Here is a 23,790-nt window from a genome sequence, read left to right on the forward strand (position 1 = left end):
CAACAAGGAAGAGCAGAGACCCAACCTGACGCGGATAGCACTGTTACACCAATAAAATTCCTTTTACTATTTGGCAAAAATACCTTTTCCTCGTTTTATTTTACAAATTTGGATTTTGACTACCTGGAAATTTTCAATAATAAAACAATTAAACCGTGCCCGTTTGACAGCATGCTTGAAGGATGGAAAAGCATAGACTCAGATTTCATATCTTGTGAGGATTCCAAAACCAAAAATCAAGCTAACCTGACGTTTGGAGACGCTGGCTGACATCAACTAAGAATTTGTGCCCTTTCTATAATAATTACATTTTGGCTTTTTGTTTGGGGCTGCTGTCTCGCTTGCTGAATTTTACCCATTACAGAAATAACTCTTTAATCAGTTTGTCTCATATTTGATCAGAGAATATATAGTTTTTGTGTGATTTAACGTCACCGCTGACAAATGTATTTTTGCATTTAAGTGACTTAATAGTTATGTATTTAATGAGAAGATGTTTTTGCATTTACAGGTGAGAAACTATATCGATGTCATGACCGTACCGAGTAGCTCATCCTTTTCTCTTTTTTTTCTTTTGGTATTTTTTGGGTGGCAATTAAGTGACCCCAAAAATGGTTGCAGGTGGTGGTGGCAGCTTTGGAATCTTGGGGACACTTATGATGCAATAAAATATTATTATTAAACTGCGATAATATGGGATTGTTTGGGTTGTTAACACATTGAAGGCTAAATCTGTGCCCGTGGTTAATGTATTAAGAGATTTACTTTACATTTGTTCAATCGTATTTGGTTAAAAGCTAAGCATATCCTGGGGAAGAAGAACGTTCTAGCTAACGCCTTGTCATGCTTTGATTTTCAGCTCTTCGGGAAGCTGGTACCTCAAGCGTAGAAGAAAGGGTTGAACTTTCCAAAGAGTATTTGAGAATTGACTTCACCCAGATAAGTGTTTTAATTGCTAGATCTTTATCTATTATTTGGATATCTATAAAAAGGCATGGGCGGCTCGGGCTTACAAGTGGAAGATGTGGTTTGCGGTGATAATTTACGACTGTTTTTGAATTCATTTAAAACAGACAGCAAAAGGATGCTGGATAGAGTTGCAAAGAGTTGATGGGAATTGCAAGTGTCCAGTGAAGATGTCAGAGGCTTTTATGGCTCTGCGTCCTAAGGTGGCAAGGAATTGGTTGGTACGTGGTCAACCTGGACAACCTTTAACGAATTTTCAATTTGGAGATGGAAAACGGATCATTTTAAGATTTATGTCAGACCTAATCTTTTGTAGAATGCTAATGTTTTTTTTTTTTAGGTCACCATCCGAAAATGGCTTGGGTTGTGGGACATTCCTTTATTTTCTGGGCTCAGAGGAGAGCGGAAATAATGAGATGTGGAGGAAACCTTGGGTTTGAAAATGACAAAGTTGATATTTTTTGGTTAGGACTTCGGGGCTTGGAAATTTGTCAAATGGAGAGTATTCTGTTTGAACATGTGAATATTTTTACATGGCCAAATGTGATCATTATCCATTGTGGTGACAACAACTTGGGGTTAAATCTGTTGAGCTGTTGCTGCTCTTATTTCTTAGTCTATTTTAGTGAGGCTGTAATTATATCGTCTGAAATGGTTCACAGGCTTATTTTGCTCAAAAGGCCAGAATTTAGAACGCTAGATAGGGTTAGGTGTAAGCTAAATAGGTCTATGCAGAGAGTTATGGCGCTGGAAGGGGGGGGGGTTACGTTTAAAGCATGTGGACCTAGAAGGTGACTGTGAAGGTCTTTAGAAAAGTAATGGAATACATTTGTCAGACATCGGTTATGATATTTTCAATTTGAATCTGCAAAGTATGGTGGAGCAGGACATGGTTTGTATGGGATGGACCACAAATGGTTTAGTTGGCTTTAGGGCGGATGGCCTGGGACTAGTTTAAAGTTTGGTTTGGGACAAGAGTGTTTATGTGGTTACAATTTGTTTATGTTCATAAGTAATAAGTTGATTTGTAATATTTTATAACGCTAAATAAAAGACCACGCCGTGTTTTATACAAATTGAATTTATTATTCAAATGATGTATTTGTTTTATGAGCATTAACTGTTTTGCAGGTGGTGCTTGGCAGTGATTTCTACCATCTATCTCATCGTGGCATTCAAAGGAAATCCTTCAGCCCTCACTGGGGTAGAAACATTCAACTGAAAAAAGAACCCAAGGTTAGCTGGTTTGAGCAGCAGACGCTGAAGAGAAGGGAGAAAAGACAGCCTGATGTGGTTCCCACAGACCCCCTCTTCAGCTTGCAGTGGTACCTGCATAAGGATGAAAATCTTGACTTAGGCATCCAGACTGCTTGGAACCGTGGATATACCGGACGAGGTGTGGTGGTCACCATTCTGGATGACTGGCTTGAAAAGGACCACCCCGATCTCGCATTAAACTATGATCCGGAGACGAGTTGCGATTTTGATGACAATGATCCTGACCCTCAGCCCCGATATAACTCATCTAATGAGAACTACCACGGCTATGGGCTCTTGCATGCATGGAATTCTGGATGAGCCGGCTGAAACATGGGAGACAACGCAGCCTCAAAGAAAGTGCATCATAACAATTGTGAGCACCCCCAAGAAAGTGTATTTAGATCTGATTTTGACTTACAATGTCACTGCCTGTTCTGGGTCCCCCAATCACATAATATCCCTGGAGCATGTCCAAGCCCAAATGCCCCTCAGCTACAGTCCCAGAGGTGACCTGGAAATCTATCTTACCAGTCCTATGGGCACCGGTTCTGTGCTAATGGGCAAGAGACCACATGATACCAACACTGATCGGTACAAAGATTGGTCCTTCATGACCATACAATCTTGGGATGAAAATCCATTGGGCCTTTGGACCTTAGAACAGAGGAAGCTACACCAACCATGGATTTCTACGTCACATCACGTTGATTTTGTACGGGACAGATGAACACATAATGTCCAGACTGCTTGGAACCGTGGATATCCCGGACGAGGTGTATTCAGATCTGATTTTGACTTACAATGTCACTGCCTGTTCTGGGAAAAAAGCAACTCATGCTTAAGAGCTGCCTTTCCAAGTGTAGACTTTCTGAACACCTCATCCATTCTGGTCCCTCAATCTATGTCAATGGCGGTGATAATGAGTGTGGCTATTGTAGCGGTTATGGGCATGCTGGTTTTAGTTCAGTCATTTCTACTAAAAAGATTCAGTTGACCTGTTTTTGACATGTAAATAGAGTTTCATTAAATGTTTAGCAAAATAACTTTTCTTTTCTGTTTTATTTTACAAAAGTCTCATGGTCTTAAAAGAAATTCAAATACAAATTTGGTATGATAGTTAAGATATTAGGCTTATCTTCTTTTCTCTTTTCTTTCTTCTGTTTTGAAATACCTTGCATGTTGTAACTGTAGAAATTAGGACATAAGGAACTATTCTCAAACATTAAAGAGTCCCAATATTTGCTTAAAGCGCTAAATTAAACCCGAATCAACTGAGGGTCTGTAGTAGCTGTGAAACTATAAGTTCACTATCTGAGATTTGATGAAAGCTGACTCAGTGTTGCACGGAATAACTAGGCCCACAGTGGTTACATTCAAGGTTGATTCACGATATTGTTACATCCGTGTCTGCTCAAATAAATCTGTCTTAAAATGTAATCTAAAAAGTTGCAGCAGAGAAAGGCTTCTCCAAAAGGAAATAAAGATCAAAAGCAAGGATTCTCCAGTCTCTGAAGAAGGGGAAGATGGATCATTAATGGAAATTTCATTAATTCACACATCCATTATTTAGGTTGAAAGCAATAGTCCCTCCAGAGCTGTTAAAAAAGCTGTTTAAATGGTATATTGGTTGAAATGAAAGAATTCATAACTAACTCAAAATAAATTAAGGCAGATATTAATTTATTAGTAAACAGAATACAATTGTTGAAAAACAAATCTGGATGACGATTAACAATTTTTATCTGTTAACTGACAAAAATCAAGCCTTAGAAGTAAAATTAAGATAATTGGAGACGAAATCTGTGTTTTAGAAATATAGAAGAATTAACGCCGCCGCCGCCACCACCACCACCGCATGCCACGGTGCCGTCAAAGTCCTATGATATTGTGGAAATTACAAATAGCCTTTACCCACTTAATATGTCAATACATTTTTAAAACGCATTAGTGTCTTCTATTAATTTGAATTACATATGTTAAGTGATATGAATCTTTGTATCTTTTAACCAGAAAGTGTAATTTGAGATACGTGTTTAAGATTATGTTCCTCCAAAACACAACAATAATGTATTGAGGAAACAAAAGATTTACCCAGTTAATATATTACGGTGGTCAAAATTGTTTTTGTTTCAGGAATGACATTCGGGGGTGCGTTCCCAAAGAGGGAGGTTCGTGACACCTTCTGGACTCAACTTTCATTATATACATTTTAAAGAAAAAAAGGTTCTCCCCGCCCCGGAGGTAGGACGGTGAAAAAGAAGTAGCAATAGAAGAGCATTGAGCTGGCAGAGATTGGCAGGTAATAGGCACACGCACCCCCATGGAGAAGGACTGAATTTCCCCAGTATTATAGAATTTTTTTTTTTTTTTTTTTTAAAAAAGGATCCCCCAAAATAGGGACTGTCAGAGGTACAGCAGTAGGCTTGAGCAGGCAGACTCTGGCAGATGAAAGCCGCATGCAGCCCTGTGGAGCAGGACTGAATTTCGCCAATATTATAGAAATTTATTAAAATGGTTCCCCCCTAAAATAAGGTGCAGCAGCAGCATTAGTAGGGCACTGGACCTGGGCAGGCAGGCACTGGCAGATGATACACACATGCAGCCCTGTGGAGGACTGAATTTCCCCCAATATTATAAGAAAAAAAGGTTCCCCCAGAATAAGGATGGTCAAAGAGGTGCTGTAGTAGTAGTAGTAGTAGTAGTAGTGGGGTAGTAGTAGTGGGGCACTAGGCCTGGGCAGGACTCTACTCAGGAGCAGGGGACAAAATGTCTGCTGCAGTCCCTGTAAAACACTACAATAGCCACTACTGCTTCTCAAATCCACCTCATAACGGTACATGTCCTGCGCTAATAAACTATTAACTTGCATTATTGTATATGAGCTAACTGCCGATGTGTCACGCTACACCTCTTATCAGTTTGTAACTGTGGCAACTGACAGTTTAAAGTGGTGTCGGCACTAATGCTTGCCCCTCCCCTGGTAAATGCTGATTGGCCAGAGTGAAAAAGGTGAGGGACAAACTCCCACAGGTTGTTGAACCCATCAATCACAACCATACGTATCAGCCATTGATATGTAATCTTCTACACACAATCCCTCTTACTTTACCTCATTAATCTATATCATTTTTAAACATAAAATCACACCACATCGCAATGAAATAGCTAATTCTAAGATAGTTTTCAGCAGCTCTTTGGGAACGAATAGTTTATCCCTTTCGAAGCCAAATGAGGCATGGTGGGCTACAGAACAATTTCCCTTCTTAATGATATGAAAAAATATGCAGCCATCCTAGCTCAGAGGAGTAAAAAAAAAAAACCCTCAGTTATACCCGCATATCAAATAGGTTATGTTCTAAAAAGAAAATTTAACAGAGAAAAATAGATGCTCCCCTCGCTTACCCTGTCATTAGATGCCGAGAAGGCCTTTGACAGGGTGGGTGGGAGATTTCTTAATAAAACAATAATATTAAGCAATAATGGCATTGTATTTTCCCTCATCAGCTAGAACTGTGGCCCCCAACATATGCTCTAATTGCTTTCATCTAATATGACTATTGAATCATTAGCAATTAATATAAGAAATAATCGAAAAATAAAAGGTAAGAAATAATCGAAATATAAAAGGATTCCCAAACAGTAAAGAGAGTGTAAAAAATGATCTTCATGCATCATCATCTTTTGCCTTATTTATTGAAAGAGATTGAAGATTATAGGAAAATCACAAAATATAAATTAAGCACAAATAAATCAGTCGTACAAACTAAAAACATAGATGATATTTAGGTATAACGTTTACAGAAAATCTGATGGAAATGAATTTCTTGAAAATAATTTAAAGATACAAATTATTAAAGGAATTGAGGCATTTAGATATCCCTTGCTGGGGTATAATAAAAACCTCAAAATCTTATACTGTTCCTAATGGACGTATTTTATTATTGTTTTTAAGGATGGTAAAAAAAAAACTAAAAGATGTTAAGTTCATTAATAGTCATAAAGAACATGTAATCAATATATCTTTTATAGGTAACTAGATTTGGATCAATATATACATATACAGGACAGTCGCTCGGAGAACATCTCTTTGTCTACACCAAATAAGTTAACTTCTATCTTTTGTGGTGATGAAGTTGGTTTTTTGGACCTAAACATTTATGTTGTAAATTCTAATTTAAAGACCTTGAAATCAGTCGATGTAAATAGTTGCATTAATTATAGTAAAAAAAAAGAAACTGTACGAATAAAAAACAATATGTCAAACAAGCCCAAACAATTAAGAATTCTTTTATTGAAAAGAAGTATGATCCAGAAAGATCTTTTATATGTTGAACGCAAGAAAAAAGATCAGTGGAGAATGAGAAGCATTCCTCTTGTTTGAAATTATAACGGAGCAGGTGAGAAAATGAAAAGGATTATTAAGCGTCGTTGGCATCTCCTGAGGAAGGATGATGACTTAAGAGATATTTTGGAAGAACATCCCAATATAGTTTTTAGAGGGGCACCTAAAGGGAAATTAGTGAGGAGCTACTTAAAAGAGCTATGTGTGTGCGAGTGAAGTATTCACCGTAAGCAGACATGGAAGTTGTTAACCCATTAAAACTGCTAGTTTACCCCATTGTTTTTATAGTGACTTCGCTATCAATACGTGGCTTGTGACTAAAAGTCCGATGAACAGTTTTCAATGATTATATTAATTCCACCTGTCTTGTGTTATTATAGATGTATTATAAATGTATGAAACGGATCAGGATTTTGTGTCGTTTTTCTTCTTAATAAAATTCCATGAACCCTGGTTGTACCTTTTTCTTCCCAAAGCTTCTGATTATGTCTCTTAATTAATGATGTCGCTGGTTGAAGAGTTGGGGCTTGCCTGATGCACAGTGTATGATGTATGTTGTATGCATCTCTTCATTGCATAGTGTGATAGTTATGTACGGTGGTTTTATTGCCCATTGGGATAACACAAAATGTGTCCCCTACATTGCGATCATCCACAAGGAGTTCACGGTATGTCTGGAGCCACTGCTGTTACAATGTTATGTCACAAAATGACTGAGCTGAAACCGGATGGTAACAATGTAAAAAGGAAGGCATGATTGACAACCAACTGTATGCCAATGAAGTGTAATGGTGTTATGATGCAGAGATCCAATGGGCAAAGCCTCTCTATACAAGACCTTAAAATGGTCTCAAACATTAATGGAGATTCTTCTCTGCAGAGCACATGGCAAATCAGTTAGGACATTTGGTCACCTTCCACTCCCTCCCCCAATGCAATGTCCTTTCCCTTTTCTATCACCTTGGTCTCTAAGGGTCACTGGAGAAGATAGGTTACCAGGGGAGTGTCCAGCAGAAGGAGGACTTATTGTGTTTATAAAGTCCTGCCAACTCTCTCTCTCTCTCTCTCTCTCTCTCTCTCTCTCTCTCTCTGAGTCTGCGTGGAGATGATCACAAGGGAGTGGTAATTGTATCACGTGTTTACAGGCTTATCCTGCTGTTTCTTTGTTATTTCCATTCAATCAATGAATAGTTAGTTTGGTAACAGCATATACTAACTTATAGTAATTTGTATATGTATTGTTAATTTGTTTAGCCTCTCTTAATAAATATTGTTAATTGCAGAAAACAAGGAGTGTGGACTCTGACTTTACACTCGATAGTGGTTATTGATAGCATAACAGTGTAAATATATATATATTCATACAGTAAATGTTATTCAATAATTATAGTAAGATTCATAAAATACAGACACGTTTTTATATTTATAACAAACAAGAAAGTAGGTTTTTGAACCCTTGCAAGAAAAAAAACACGTATTTGTTACAAGCAGAAAAAGAATAACTCGTAGCCTGATGGTCTACTCATTAAGTAGGTGTTTAGGGTACCAGAACCTGCATAAGTACACACTCCTATGAAAAGCGCTTTGGGCATGCACACGTTGACGATTGAAACACATAATATAGGCATTTAGATTAATGTTAGTGTATATTCTCATTAAAATTAGGTCATCATGGAGGACCTTGTGGATCCCACAGGTGACCGTCCCCAGGGTTATATATGTGTGTATGCATTAGCTAACACTGTATCACACTGGGAAAAAAAGAGATCATTAAATCATATTTAATTTTGTACAGGAAACATAGGAATAGAGTTTGACTGCAGACTCCGACCTTAATCAGTCCTTGGTCTCATCTTCACTCAGTCGTCGGGATAACAATATGCCGATCCCGTTCTTATCCCAAGACCTAGCTAGGACATACAGCTACATGCCATGGATTTGATGTTTTTATATCCAGAGCCATCTTGTTCAGTGTTCAAGGGTTGACCCTGCGACTGCTTGTCTTCTCGTGCCCTTTCTACACAATTTTTAACCCTTAATCAGGTCCCTTCTTTAAATGTCACTTTATTACTCTGTTACTTTATTACTCTTAGATTCTCTTGATAAGAGTCCCCAAGAGTTTTGTTTATATTACCACTTATGAAATACTTGGCATTATATCTATCTATCTATCTATCTATCTATCTATCTATCTATCTCTCTCTCTCTCTCTCTCTCTCTCTATATATATATATATATATATATATATATATATATATATATATATACATATCTAACTCCACCATCCAAAAGTATGAGGTCACATAGAACTGTCTCTGAAAACAAATGTTGTCTATTAAAATGACATGAAATGCATCAGAAATACAGCACAGGCATCATTAATGTTATAAATGACTGAATGATTGTAGCTGAAAACGGCTGATTTTTCAGAGGCTCTTTATCACTCCCATCATTCCTGCGTTCCAACGGCACGTTGTGTTTGCTAATCCAAGTTTAACTTTAAAAGGCTAATCAATCATTTGAAAAACCCCTTTGCCATTTCCAAAAATAAAATAACATGGTGCAAGACAATTGGTATTCAATACCTTAGTATATATCTAATTAATAATATAAAAATTAAATAAAGATTAAGTAGATAAAGATTCCCATTATACATATATAAAAGGAGAATGAAGTAGATAAATAAATAATTAAATAAAAAAGTTAATAGATTAGTGTACAGAGTCACATAGTATATAATGTAAAGTATCTAAACGGAAAAAGAGAAAAAAAAAAAAATAATAATAAATGTGTACTAATCGACCAATATTAAAGTACTATTTCCACAGATAAAGTGACATTAGTGTGAAACAATTGGTATTTAATACCTGTAAGTGTAATAATTGCACAATATATATAATTAATAATATATAAATTAAGTCCATTGTACCTAAATTACTGTGCAAAATCGCATAAAGTGTTAAAATAGAGGAAAAAAAAAACCTATTTCACAATAAAATGTGCTAATCATTTACATAAATTAATGTGCAAAATCGCATAGTATAATGAAAACTATTTCACAATAAAATGTGCTAATAATTTACATAAATTAATGTGCAAAATCGCATAGTATAATGAAAAGGGAAAAAAAAAAATCTGTTCCATAGTAGTAAATTGTGCTAATCAACCAATATTAAAGTGCCATTTCCACAAATAAAGTGGCTTTATTGCGAAACAATTGGTATTCTATATATATATAAGTGCAATATTTGGACTATATATCTAATTATTAATAAATAAATTAAGTAAATAAAGATTCCCATTGTACATGAATTAGTATATAAAATCACATAATATAAAATGCAAAAATATAAAAAAAAAAAAACATAAATAAATAAATAAATGAGAACTCATCAACCAGCACTGAAGTGCAATTTCCACAAATAAAGTGAACTTAGTGCAAAATAATTAATATTCAATACAAAAAAAAAAAAAAAAAGAAAATCTGTTCCATAGTAGTAGTAAATTGTGCTAATCAACCAATATTAAAGTGCCATTTCCACAAATAAAGTGGCTTTAGTGCAAAACAATTGGTATTCTGTATATAATTATTAATAAATAAAATAAATAAAGATTCCCATTTTACATAAATTAGTGTATAAAATCACATAATATAAAATGCAAAAGTACAGAAAAAATAAATAAATAAATAAATAAATAAGAACTCATCAACCAGCACTGAAGTGCAATTTCCACAAATAAAGTGAACTTAGTGCAAAATAATTAATATTCAATACAAAAAAAAAAACAAAAAAAAAAACAAACATACAGTACAGATAAATTATATAATAAATTAGCTACTCAGTCCATTATTGGCTTTCAGTTGAGATTAGCTTATTTAGAAGGTCGTCAAGTTCCAAAGGATTGTTAATTATGTGCGGTCCACCCTCCTTAAACACAATCAGTTTAGAGGGGGAACCCCATTTATATCAAATCGCGGAGTTTCTTGACACCTGTAGAAAATTGTTGCCTGAAGTTGCGTGTTACTATGGAGAAATCTGGAAGCAATCTCAGTTCCTTATATTGTTCCATTTGTGGCTTACTTTTGTTAAATTCTCTTATAAAGAGATTCTTAAAATACATATTATTAAAACGAAGCATTACATCCCTAGGGGTCTCAGTATTCAGGTCTTTCGGCTTCGGGATCCTATGATAATTGTCGAACAAATGGTTGGGTGGACAGTCTTGTTTTACAAAGGTGGATACAAGACTATTTAAATATTCGCCTAAATTAATAATATTTTCAGGAATCCCTCTTATCCTAAGATTTTTACGCCTTGATCTGTCCTCCAAGTATGTAAGTTTCGTTTCCATAGCTTGAATTTTGTCTTTCAAGACCTTAGTCTCGTTCCTAGCAGTTCCCAATTCAAGCTGTAATGTCTGAATGGAATTTGCCTGAGAAGTGAGTGTAGCAAAAATGGAGGCAATATCCTGTTTCAAAGAAACTGTGTTAGATTTCATTTCTGCCGTGAGTTTTAAATATAAATCATTTATATTTTCAATTTTGGTAGGATGAATTAAATCGGATTGTATAGTATCTGGACAAATGTCCAAAGAGAGATCTACTGAAACATCCGAAGAGTCCTTTGAAGGGCGTTTAGTTATATGGGAAGCGGTGGAAGTTACAGATTTAGGAGAATAATATGTTGTCAAGGCTTTAGATTTGTCCAAGCTTATCCTCCTTTCCTCTTCTCTTTCCTTTTCTCGATCTTTTTCTTTTTTGGGCGGCATTATTTCTGATATGACTTAGGACGTCGTTGCTTGTCCTTTAAATATGAACTTCGCCTCTGCTAAGCCTCTTCTAGGGCTCTTTATGTGTATTTCCAATTATATTTCTTCTATGTTCTGTGTATCTTCGTCTACTTCACTCCACTCCTTCTCCTATCCTCCCTCCAATCTCCCTCCAATCTACAATCCGTCCCCTCTTTGAGAGATATTTGTCTTATCTTGTATCTTGTATCTTATTTTCCTTCTCAGCTTTATTGTTTTGTATATTTTGTATAGTTATATAGCCAATAAAGCCAATAGTCATCAGAATATCTCCAATAGATGATATTTAACCATACAATCACGTGTTAGCTATGTGAGCTGATATATTATACCAATCAAACGATAAGGATCCAAATAATAAATAGAGTTATAAATAAAGTCACTGAAATCACTTATCTTGGTAAAAAGCCACGTGTACAGACGGTCCGTATTTCTGAATTCTCCATGGCGTGTGTAATATTGTCAAAAACTGCAGACACTCAGAGATGACTTTTAACAGCAACTTTCTTTATTTTGTTTCTTAACACCACCATATTCCTCCTTCCATGTCCCAGCTCCCAGCAAGCTAATCCCACACTTCCTGTTCCTGTCCAGAGTCCTCTTCCCTTAAAGGGAAAGAGATGCTTACTGTATGTTACATCACCCCCTTTTTTTAAAAAAAACAAAAAACAAAAAAAAACTTTTGAAACATAAACATTACAACATTACGATTATTGGAAGGTTAATAATCCCCAAATAGAATTTAAATTATCATTACTATGCCTCCTCAATTAATCTTGATGGGGCTCTTCTTTCCCTCACAGGATAGCGTCTTGTATGGCTGAGACCATCGTTTTCCAATGAACTATTTATGTCCTTTGGAGCATTACTGTGTGCAGTAACAGCTTCGCCGGTCTGATGTGGTTCAACAACATTTGCTGTAGGTATAGTTTTGAAGTGTGAAGCATTTCTAGTTATGGAGTGTCCATCTCGCTCCGCTGTAACCATGCTTCCTTTTCTGGCAGTTACATAGTATTCTGCTGGGTCATACACTGGAGTCGTCTTATTATGCGGCCTTTGACGTACAACAACTTTATCACCCCTGTGAAGAGAAGATGGCTGGGCATGACGTCTCTTGTCTGCATACCGTTTCATTTTCTCCTTGTTATGCATATCTGTTGATCTTACAGTAGATTTATCTGGTAGTGTATGTGTAGCCACATCAGGAATACGAATGCGAGGGGTTCTGTTAAAAAGTAGTTGTGCAGGAGCAGCATTAGTTGTTGAATGTGGTACATTTCTGTAGTTGCGCAGGAATCTGTACAGTGCCTGCTTCAATGGTATATGCTCCAAATGAGCTGCTTTAATTCTCTTCCCTAACGTGCGCATAAATCTTTCTACGATTCCATTTGCTTGTGGCCAGCAGGGTGTTATCTTTCTGTGAGTGAATCCAAGATATTCTGAAAATTGTACAAACGTATGGCTATTAAATGGAGGCCCATTATCTGTTTTGACTACTCTTGGAATGCCAAATGATGAGAAAATATTGTCTAACTCCGGTATGATACTAGAAGCTGAGGTTGACGTGATGAATGCAATTGCAGGAAATCTTGAATATTCATCAATAGTCACCAAAATGTATTGACCATTAGGCAGCGGCCCATAGATATCAACTGCAATTTCCTCCCAGACAGTTTTAGGTAGAGGAGACATTTGTAAAGGTTCCGACTTTGAGGAATGGGTAACTAGCTGACATGTGGAGCAATGTTTTATAGTGTTTTCAACCAGTTGATCCATGCTTGGAAACCATACTTTTTCCCGGAGAAGTTTTTTTGTACCCACAATTCCCAGATGGCCTTCATGAGCAATTTGTATCACTAAGTGGCGTAAAGCCTTAGGAACAACCAGCTTGGTGCCTCGGAGAATGAGACGCTCCTCTGTGACTGACAGCTCTGCCCTTACATTGGAGAATGATTTCAGTTCCTTGAGATTTATTTCAGGATCTGGAAATTTTGTTCTTTGAATTTCATGCCATTTTCCGTTCTGTAAGATGTGGATTAAGGCACACAGTGTCTTATCATTTGTAGTCGCCGCCACAAACTGAGCAGCTGAAAGTGCCTTTGGTATTGCATGAGTTGTGACAAAGTTGATATAGTCTTCAGTAGACCAATGAGTAGGTTGATTCACTTCTGTGGGATGTCTTGAAATGTAGTCAGCTGGATTACTGTATTTTCCAGGTCTATGAACAATTTTGTAATTATAGCCTTGTAGTCGCAGACCCCACCGTTCAATCCTTGCAGGCATTTTGGCTCGTGGATTTCCAAAAATGGTAAGTAAAGCCTGGTGGTCTGTTACAATGGTGAAAGGAGCTCCATAGAGAAACAGATGAAAATGCTCACATCCCCAGACAACTGCTAAGCTTTCTTTTTCAGGCTGAGAATATTTTTTTTCTGTGCTAGTTAAGCTTTTACTGGCATAGGAAATAATGAATGGATCAGACTTGTTAGCTTTATATTGCACTAGGATAGCTCCCAGTCCCACTGGACTTGCATCCACAATCAATTCAGTGCGTAAATCTGGATCAAAATAAGCCATTGTTGTTGTCGAACAGAGTTCACTTTTAATAGCATCAAAAGAGACTTGGCATTCTTGAGACCATTTGAATTCACAGCTCTGTTTGGTGAGTTCTCGTAATGGTGCACTAATTGTGGAAAAGTTTTCAATGTATCTAGCACAGTAGCTGGACATGCCAAGAAAGGAACGAACTTCACTGACATTCTGAGGAACTGAGGCCATTTTGATTGCCTGTACCTTATTTGGATCAGGCTGCATTCCAGCTGCCGAGAAGATGTGACCATAGAACTCCAAGGAAGTTTTGTTAAATTCACATTTCTGTTTATTCAAGGTAAGACCCTGAGATGATAAACACTCAAAAACAGCACGTAATGCACAATTGTGTTCAACCTGGGTTCTACCAAATACTAGAATGTCATCACTGTAGTTGAAAACATTGGGAATATGATGAATTACATTCCTTATAGCATCTTGAAAGATTTCTGCAGCAGAACAAACCCCAAATGTTAACCGTTTATATCTTCTGAGGCCTAAATGTGTAGAGAATGTTGTCAGGTATCTGGATTCCGGGCTCAATTCCAGCTGATGGTAACCCTTATTAAGGTCCAGTCTGGAAAATACAGTTGCGCCATTTAGCAGATGGATAATGTCATTTATTGTGGGAGAGATGTGTCTTTCCCGCTGAATGGCAACGTTTGGAAGGCGCATGTCAACACAAAGTCTCACCTTGTCAGGAAATTTTGGTTTTGGAACTACCACAATTGGAGAAACCCATGGAGTGGGACCAGTGACACATTCAATGATGTCTTGCTCTTCTAAACTTTGGAGTTCTTCTTCTACTTTTTGTCTCAGATGAAATGGAATTCGCCGATGAGCTTGTGCAACTGGGCGAATGTTCTCATCCACATGAAGATGTACCTGAAAGTCTTTCAATTTTCCAAGGCCACTGAACAAAGGGGAAAATTCATTTAGCATATGTTGTACATCCTTGTCATCGGGATCAACTATCGTATGAACGATCTGGATGAGACCCAGGTTCATGGCGGTATGGTAACTAAGAAGACAGCCTCCAGATCCTTGTAAGATGTAAAAATTTGTCCTCTGACTTTTATCCTTGTAACTAATGTCAGCATCAAATTTTCCCATGGTAGGTAGTGGGGTTTGTGAACCGTATGGGAAGATTTTAGTGTGAACACTTTCCAGAACAGGCTTCAATTTCAATAGTTCATATGTGTCACTGTCTAAGATATTCACTGATGCTCCAGTGTCAATAGTAAATGCAATGTCAGTGCTGAATAAAGTGAGTGTAACACTAGGAGACTGTGCAGATTTACCAGTGGAAGTAATGAAAACATAGTCACCCGTCGTGGTGGAAATCTCCTCTGCCTCTTCATGCAACATTTGCACATTAGCTTTGTGTGCTGAGCTGAACGAAGTCTTGGTATTTGTTGATTTGCAGACAGCAGCAAAATGGTTCTCCTTCCCACATTTACTGCATGTTTGGCCTAAAGCTGGACATTTATTTATATGAGGAAAGTTCTTCCCACATCTGTAACATGTTTTATTCCGTTTTGTGCGGATGTCAGGTGTAATTTTATGTCGCATCTGATGCACATGTGAATCAGGTTCCTTTTCTATTGAAGCTGCTTGATAATCTGCAATTTCTATGGCACGAGCCATTTTAAGAAGGTCAGGCAGAGTATAGTCTTGCTGTAATGCTTTGCGGCGTATAATAGATGATGTGCAAGATACAATAACTTGTGTGATAATTTCATCATCAACATCAGCAAAAGCACATCCTTGGGCCAGGTCTTTTAAGCGTGTGACATATGTGTCCATGGATTCTTCTGGAAGTTGCTTAGTAATCCTAAATTTGTATCTCTCATATCTAATGTTCTGTCTAGGGTTGAAATAATCTGTTAAAGCTTTGGAGCAGCCACAGTATGTATCAGTATCTGCAGCAGATAGTGTGCTGAATATGTCATATACCTCTGTGCCAGCATAGTGTAGTAATAAAGCTCTTTTTCTTTTATCATCTTTTATGTCCATAGCATCCAGAAAGTTGTCAAATCTAGTAAGCCATTTCTTCCAGTTATGAGCCAGGTTATTAACATCAGTTGTATCAAACTTTGGGAACATGTGCAGGGAATCTGCCATCTTAGCTGTGCTCACCAGTGTGCAGCAGAACTTTGTCTGTGTGCAGCAGGTCTCCAATTCTTCTCCTCGTCGCCAATTGTAATATTGTCAAAAACTGCAGACACTCAGAGATGACTTTTAACAGCAACTTTCTTTATTTTGTTTCTTAACACCACCATATTCCTCCTTCCATGTCCCAGCTCCCAGCAAGCTAATCCCACACTTCCTGTTCCTGTCCAGAGTCCTCTTCCCTTAAAGGGAAAGAGATGCTTACTGTATGTTACAGCGTGGAGGCTTCGAAGAATTTCTAGGAGTCAAACTCTCTTTGCCCAATATGAGAGCATAGAATCCATCATCATTAGGATGAGTAGCAGGAGAGAGGGAGTCCGGTAAGGAGGGGGGGGATAAGTAATCCAATTGCAGTCAGAGACGAAGGGATTCACAGGAGCAAAAAGATGCTGTTATGCGTTTTGGATTCATCAAATTCCCACGTTCGCGGTAAGTAGCATCAGTCAGTAGCTGCTGCGTCTCCAAGGGCCGGCACTAGCCGCAGGCGTAGTTACGTCGCACGCATATTTTTGGAAATGGCATTCCCATTATTATGAAATAATTTATTTAAATATTTATTTAATTTTCTTTCTTTTTTTATTTTTTTTTATTTTTATTTTTATAATTTTATTAATATTATTATATATTCAAAGTATATTTAATTTATTCTTATGTTTGCGGCGTCTCCACCCATCGGCACTTACGCATGATATAGCCCAATACACTATATGGGGCAACAAACACATGATATGTTTTCTTGTGTAAATAGTACGAATGTAAATGTAATGTTTATGTTTTTTTGTGTATGTAGATGTTTATGTCTTGACGGTAGACCAGATCTAGGGGGGGAGAAGGAGGGACTAATTGTATTTAATATGTATGACACTTAAATTAGTATCTATCAATTGCCAAGGATTAAACTCTCCATATAAAAGAGGTTTCCTATATGATATGTTAATTCGAGAGCAAGTGGATATATGTCTAGCGCAAGAAACCCATTGGAAGAAGGATGATTCTTACTGCTGGAAATATAAGAGATTCCCCATTATTGCCCAAGATAGCTTATGCGGGATAAAGAAAAGAGGTGTTGCAATTTTGATAAACCAAAAAATCAAATTTGAACAGATATATTTGGAAAATGATCATGAGGCAAGATATAATATTCTTCTTTGTAGACTGAACGATGTACTATATACACTCGTTAACATATACGCTCCTAATGTACATACAGTAAAATTTTTGGAAAAGATTTTTGAGAGTTCAAAATATCTCAAAAGGTTCTTTATTGATAGGTGGAGATATGAATTGCATTTCAGATGTTAAACTAGATAAAAGTTTCCCGTATGGTTTTTATCCAAATTCAACTTTGAAATCTTTGGCTAGATCCTTCTCTCTTTGTCTTGCTCGAAACAAAATATATGACATTTGGAGGACACAAAATCCATCTGTGAAGGAGTTTACTTATTATTCTGCTGTGCATCATTCCTACTCAAGAATTGACATGTTTTTGTCAGATATTAAGTCTATTGAAAGCTGTGAATCCTCTAGCATAGGAAATCTCCCCTGGTCTGATCATGCTCCTATTTTTATAATAATCAAAAATAATGAGGACTTTAATATAAGATCCAATTGGAGGCTAAACGAATCTCTTTTGTCCTCTAGAGATTTTAAAGAACAACTTCGAAAGCTAGCCATAGAATTCATAGAGATGAACGACAACGGTATGGTCTCAGATGCAACTTTGTGGTGCGCCTTTAAAAGTACTATGAGGGGTCATCTTATAAAACAAGGTGCATATATTAAGAAATTAAAAGGGGCACCTCTTACTGATCTCTATATCAAACTAGCACAATTAGAGGCTGCCAATAAACTAAACCCTCTACCTCGTAGATTTACGATGAGATTAAGGAAATCCAATTTAAGATTAAGGAAAGACTAACGGAGAAGATTAACAGAAACCTAACATCTTTGAAACAGGAATGGTATTATAGCAGTAATAGAGCTAGTAAACATCTAACGAATAAAATTAAAAACAAAAATGCCAAAAATAGAATAAACAAGATAGTGCTAAACGGTAAAAAAATAACTCCAAAATTAATCAGTGAAGCTTTCAGAGAGTATTATTGCACACTATACAATTTACCAGTATTATCGAAAGATAAAACGCAAATTAATTGTTTTCTTAATACTCTCAATCTACCGAAAATCTCTGAAATAAAATTACAAGAACTAAACTCGCCGATTAATTTATTTGAGATAAATAAAACTATAAAACATTTACCTTTGCACAAAACTCCAGGCCCAGATGGATTCTCGTCTTGTTTTTTTCAAATTTTGGAACCCATTGTCTCTCCTTTATTACTGAGATTATTTAATGGAATATCCTTAGGGAATAACTTTCCATCTGAAATGTTACAGACCATAATTACTCCTATCCCGAAAAGTGGGAAAGACTTAACTAAAGTCACGAATTATTGTCCGATATCACTGATAAATCAAGATATCAAAATATTTTCCAAAGTTTTAGCTGACAGACTTAGTTCTGTTATGGGTGAGTTAATTCATTCAGACCAAACAGGATTCTTATTGGGCAGAAACGGGGAAGATAACACGCGTAGAATACTAAATTTAATTTATGAGATACACTTAAGTAAAACACCAGCTATCTTTCTTGCGCTCGACGCCGAAAAAGCGTTTGACCGCGTGAGTTGGCCCTTTTTAGAACAAACTTTAATTTCTTTTGGTCTGACTGGCCAACTTTTAACTCTCACTATGGCGCTTTATAAGAATTTGTACGCAAAAATCTCAGGTCCTAATCTAAATTCCATGAGTTTCCCCATTAATAATGGAACAAGACAGGGATGCCCTTTAGCTCCTTTATTATATGTCCTCACAATAGAGTCTCTTGCGACATTAATACGTCGATCAAATAAAATTATAGGAATAAATACTGGTCCGTATGAGCACAAGATTTCTTTGTATGCTGATGACATTTTACTTACTTTAGCTTCTCCTGAAAACTCTCTTTTGGAGGTTTTGGAATGCATTAATAAATATACATTATACTCTAATTATAAATTAAACTTAGATAAATCACAAATCATTGAGTTTAATATGGAAAATTCTCGATTTGAGTTTCTTAAGAATAAATCTGCAATACATTGGAACCAAAAGTATATTGATTATTTGGGAATTAAAATATATCAGAACCTCTCAGCTATCATAACTAATAATTATTTGATTCTTTTAGATTCCTTTAAAAATCAATTTACTCAATGGAGGAATTTGGAAATTTCCTGGATGGGCAGACTTAATAAATTAAAGGCATATATTTTGCCAAAATTGATCTATCTATTCAGAACTATTCCTCTATCAGTTCCATTGAAAATTCTAAACCAATTCGAAAAAGTTTTCTTATCATATGTATGGATGGGTAAAAAACCTAGACTTTCACGTGCTATTCTTATTAGAAACCTTACAAGTTCTGGACTTAACTTTCCTAATTTGAGTACTTTACAACAAATTTGCTTATTTAACCATTTTTTAGCTTGGGATATAAAAAGGAATTCGGAACTACCTTGGTATAATTATGAGAGGTGGAAATGTCAAAATTTAGATCCATTCCTCTTATATTGGTTTAACAAAAAAGATATAAACAGACTTAATATTCTTAACCCAATTGTTTCTAACGTATTAAGCAATATGATTATTTTTAAGGGGAAATTTGGTAATACGGAACTTTGTTCGCTATCTTCGCCATTGATGGCTGTGCAAAACATGATCAAGGATATAGATCTGAAATCCTGGTTTCTCCAGGGTATAGATACGATTTCAGATATATGCACTACTTCTCAGTTGGTTCCATTTAATGAAATTCAAATTAAGTATAATTTATCAAGTAAAGAACTATTTTCTTATTTAAGAATTAGAAATTTCATTAAAAGTAACCCATTAACTCCTTCCACTAATTTAGATAGGTTTATACATGCTCACCATAAAAAAACTTAATTACACGATTAAGGAACATTTTGGATCAAGAAGAAATGTTAGATAAACCAAACACTATTCTGAAATGGGAAAGAGATTTGGGTGCCTCCTACTCTTTTGATATTTGGTGTGACTCCTGGAATAAAGTACGGAAAGCAATACATTGTATAAATCTTCAAGAACAATATTACAAACTCCTTCACAGATGGTACTATGTTCCAACCTTACTCCATAAAATGTATAATACTACCTCCAACAAATGTTGGAGATGTAAACTAGAACTGGGCTCAATGATACACATTTGGTGGGAGTGTGATAAGTTGTTAAACCTTAGATCTGAAATTGTCACTCTATTTAAGAATCTATTTGATACTGCCATAGTTTTGAATCCGCAATCTTTTCTTTTTCATATCGATCTTCCTTGGAAAAATAAATCGAAACTGTTTTTGGCTATTAATGTTTTGGCAGCAGCCAAAATATGTATAGCTCGATCTTGGAAAACAGACCAGGTTCCAACCTGGTCTCAAGTTATAGCTCAAATAAACTATCAATATACAATGGAGAGGCACTTTTACCGAACTCATAACAATATAAAAGATTATGAAGTAATTTGGTCTCCATGGAAAAGATGGCTCTCTGGAACTGGTTATTCATATCAAACTATTACATAATCCTGGCAATACTAATTAAATCATTATATTAATATATAAATACTATCAATGTCTCTCTTTCTTCTCTCCCCCCTAGACGATAAAGAAAACATCCTGGTCTTGATACCGTCTCGTATGTGAATGTTATAAATTTAACCTTTTGATATTGCTTGGTATATTATAAGGATGAAAGGTTATATGTTATGTCTTTTTATTTTTTGTTATAAAAAAAAAAAGAAAAAGAAAAAAAAAAAAGAAAAGAAAAACCCCTTTGCAGTTGTTACAGCTAGACATTTATTTTCCAAGTGACCCCACATTTTAGAATGGTAGTCTGTGTGTGATATATATATATGTGTGTGTATATATACCGTGTTTATATATATATATATATAATCACACACTACTGTTTCAGAATTATATATTGACATTATAACTGTAAGCATTTTCTAGCAGGCTTGTCGCTGAGAGTACGCAGCCCCGCCCTGCTATTGTGATGTAACATAGGTGCCACGCCCTTCTACTGTGACATAGTGTAGGTCATAAAAGCACTGGCCGTTAGGCCAACAGATGCTTTTGTAAGCTGACAGTACAAGATGAGGAGCATAGCTCTGGTTTTCGTTGTTACTGTTTTGATCCATGCGATCTTCTCTTTGGAGATTTACACAAATAGCTGGGCTGTGCACATACCCGATGGCTCTGTAGAGGCAGAACGTATTGCACAGAAATTCGGTTTCATCAACCTTGGGCAGGTGGTGCTTGGCAGTGATTTCTACCATCTATCTCATCGTGGCATTCAAAGGAAATCCTTCAGCCCTCACTGGGGTAGAAATATTCAGCTGAAAAAAGAACCCAAGGTTAGCTGGTTTAAGCAGCAGACGCTGAAGAGAAGGGAGAAAAGACAGCCTGATATGGTTCCCACAGACCCCCTCTTCAGCTTGCAGTGGTACCTGGGTAAAAATCTTGACTTAGGCATCCAGACTGCTTGGAACCGTGGATATACCGGACGAGGCGTGGTGGTGACCGTTCTGGATGATGGGCTTGAAAAGGACCACCCCGATCTCGCATTAAACTATGATCCGGAAGCGAGTTACGATTTTAATGACGACGATCCTGACCCTCAGCCCCGATATAACTCATCTAATGAGAAGAACCACGGGACCCGCTGTGCAGGCGAGGTGGCTGCGGTTGCCAATAATGATATCTGCGGCGCTGGAGTAGCATACAATGCTAGAATAGGAGGTGTGCGAATGCTGGATGGGATAGTCACAGACATTGTTCAAGCTCAGTCGTTGAGTTTGAACCCACAGCATATTGACATTTATAGCGCCAGCTGGGGTCCCCCTGATGATGGAATGTTTCTGGATGGACCAGATGAGTTATCTTCTGAGGCTTTTTACAATGGAATACTAAATGGCCGCGGTGGCCTTGGATCTATCTTTGTTTGGGCATCTGGAAATGGTGGCAGGGATGACAACTGCAACAGTGACGGCTTCTCCAACAGTATCTACACTGTTGCTGTTGGGGGTGTCTCAAAACATGGAACAGTCCCTGTGTACAGTGAGGCGTGTGCATGCAAACTTACAAGCACTTACAGCAGCAGTGGTGGTGAGGAAGAGACTTTTATCACCACTGATATACGCCACACGTGTACAGATCAACACACCGGGACTTCAGCCGCCACTCCACTTGTTGCCGGGATCCTTGCTTTGGCATTGGAGGCAAACCCAGCTCTTACATGGAGGGATATACAACATATCGTGGTAAGAGCGTCCAGTCCTGCCCACCTAATGGCTGACGATTGGGTCATAAATGGAGTGGGAAGAAAAGTGAGCCACTTTTTCGGCTACGGACTCTTGCATGCTGGACGAGTAGTGGAGCTGGCCGAAACATGGGAGACAACGCAGCCTCAAAGAAAGTGCCTCATAACAATTGTGAGCACCCCCAAAAGAGTGCATTCAGATCTGATTTTGACTTACAATGTCACTGCCTGTTCTGGGTCCCCCAATCACATAACATCCCTTGAGCATGTCCAAGCCCAAATGTCCCTCAGCTACAGTCGCAGAGGTGACCTGGAAATCTATCTTACCAGTCCTATGGGCACCCGTTCTGTGCTGATGGGCAAGAGACCACATGATACCAGCACTGATGGGTACAGAGATTGGTCCTTCATGACCACACAATCTTGGGATGAAAATCCATTGGGCCTTTGGACCTTAGAATTTAGGAACAGAGGAAGCTACACCAACCACGGATTTCTACGTCATGTCACGTTGATTTTGTACGGGACAGATGAACACATGATGTCCAGGAAAATCAAGAAGTCTGTCATGAGAAAGTGTCTGAGGCGGGATAGAAATGGGTCGTGCATAGAATGTTTGGCACCATATTATACCTTTGGAAAGCTCTGTCTATCTTACTGCCCTGCCAAATACTTTAAGTCTACGCAGAGAGCGGAGGTGTCAGAGCCCAGCAGCTTTCACCTTGTTCGTTCTTGTGCCGCTTGCCACCCATCCTGCTTTACGTGTAAAGGGTCGTCTGCCAATAATTGCACTTCCTGTTCCCCTTTATACGAATATAATGGAAAAGACAACTCATGCGTAAGATCTGACTCCCCAAGTGTAGACTTACAGAACGCCTCATTCATCCGGATCCCTCAAACGACATTAGTGGCAGTGATAATGAGTGCGGCCATTGTAATGGTTATGGGACCGCTAATGGTTTTCATTCACTGGTATCTACGAAAAAGATCACGAGTAGACCCCAGTCCCGTCTGATGGGCAACCACCGTGCTCTAAATCAGATCTGGAATCTGCGCAGGGACCCAACCTGACGCGGATAGCACTGTTACACCAATAAAATTCCTTTTACTATTTGGCAAAAATACCTTTTCCTTGCTATATTTTACAAATTTAGATTTTAAGTACCTGGAAATTTTATGTTGAATAATAAAACAACTAAACCGTGCTCGCATGCTTGAAGGAAAAGCTTAGACCAATCTCAGATTTCATATCTTGTGTGGATTCCAAAACAAGAATCAAG

General features: G+C 37.3%; 1 protein-coding gene across 1 annotated transcript; it reads left to right on the forward strand.

The window, feature by feature from the left end:
* Nucleotides 1–994: 994 nt before the first annotated feature.
* LOC128473595 (proprotein convertase subtilisin/kexin type 4-like) lies at nucleotides 995–23,592 on the forward strand. The gene is made up of 3 exons (XM_053455848.1): nucleotides 995–1,034; nucleotides 2,081–2,362; nucleotides 21,760–23,592. The coding sequence occupies exons 1-3, from the start codon at nucleotides 995–997 to the stop codon at nucleotides 23,523–23,525; spliced, it is 2,088 nt and encodes a 695-aa protein (XP_053311823.1). The 3' UTR covers nucleotides 23,526–23,592.
* The last annotated feature ends 198 nt before the right edge of the window (nucleotides 23,593–23,790 follow it).

Source organism: Spea bombifrons, chromosome 2 (genome assembly GCF_027358695.1).
Source record: "Spea bombifrons isolate aSpeBom1 chromosome 2, aSpeBom1.2.pri, whole genome shotgun sequence".
Classification (NCBI taxonomy): Eukaryota; Metazoa; Chordata; class Amphibia; order Anura; family Pelobatidae; genus Spea; species Spea bombifrons.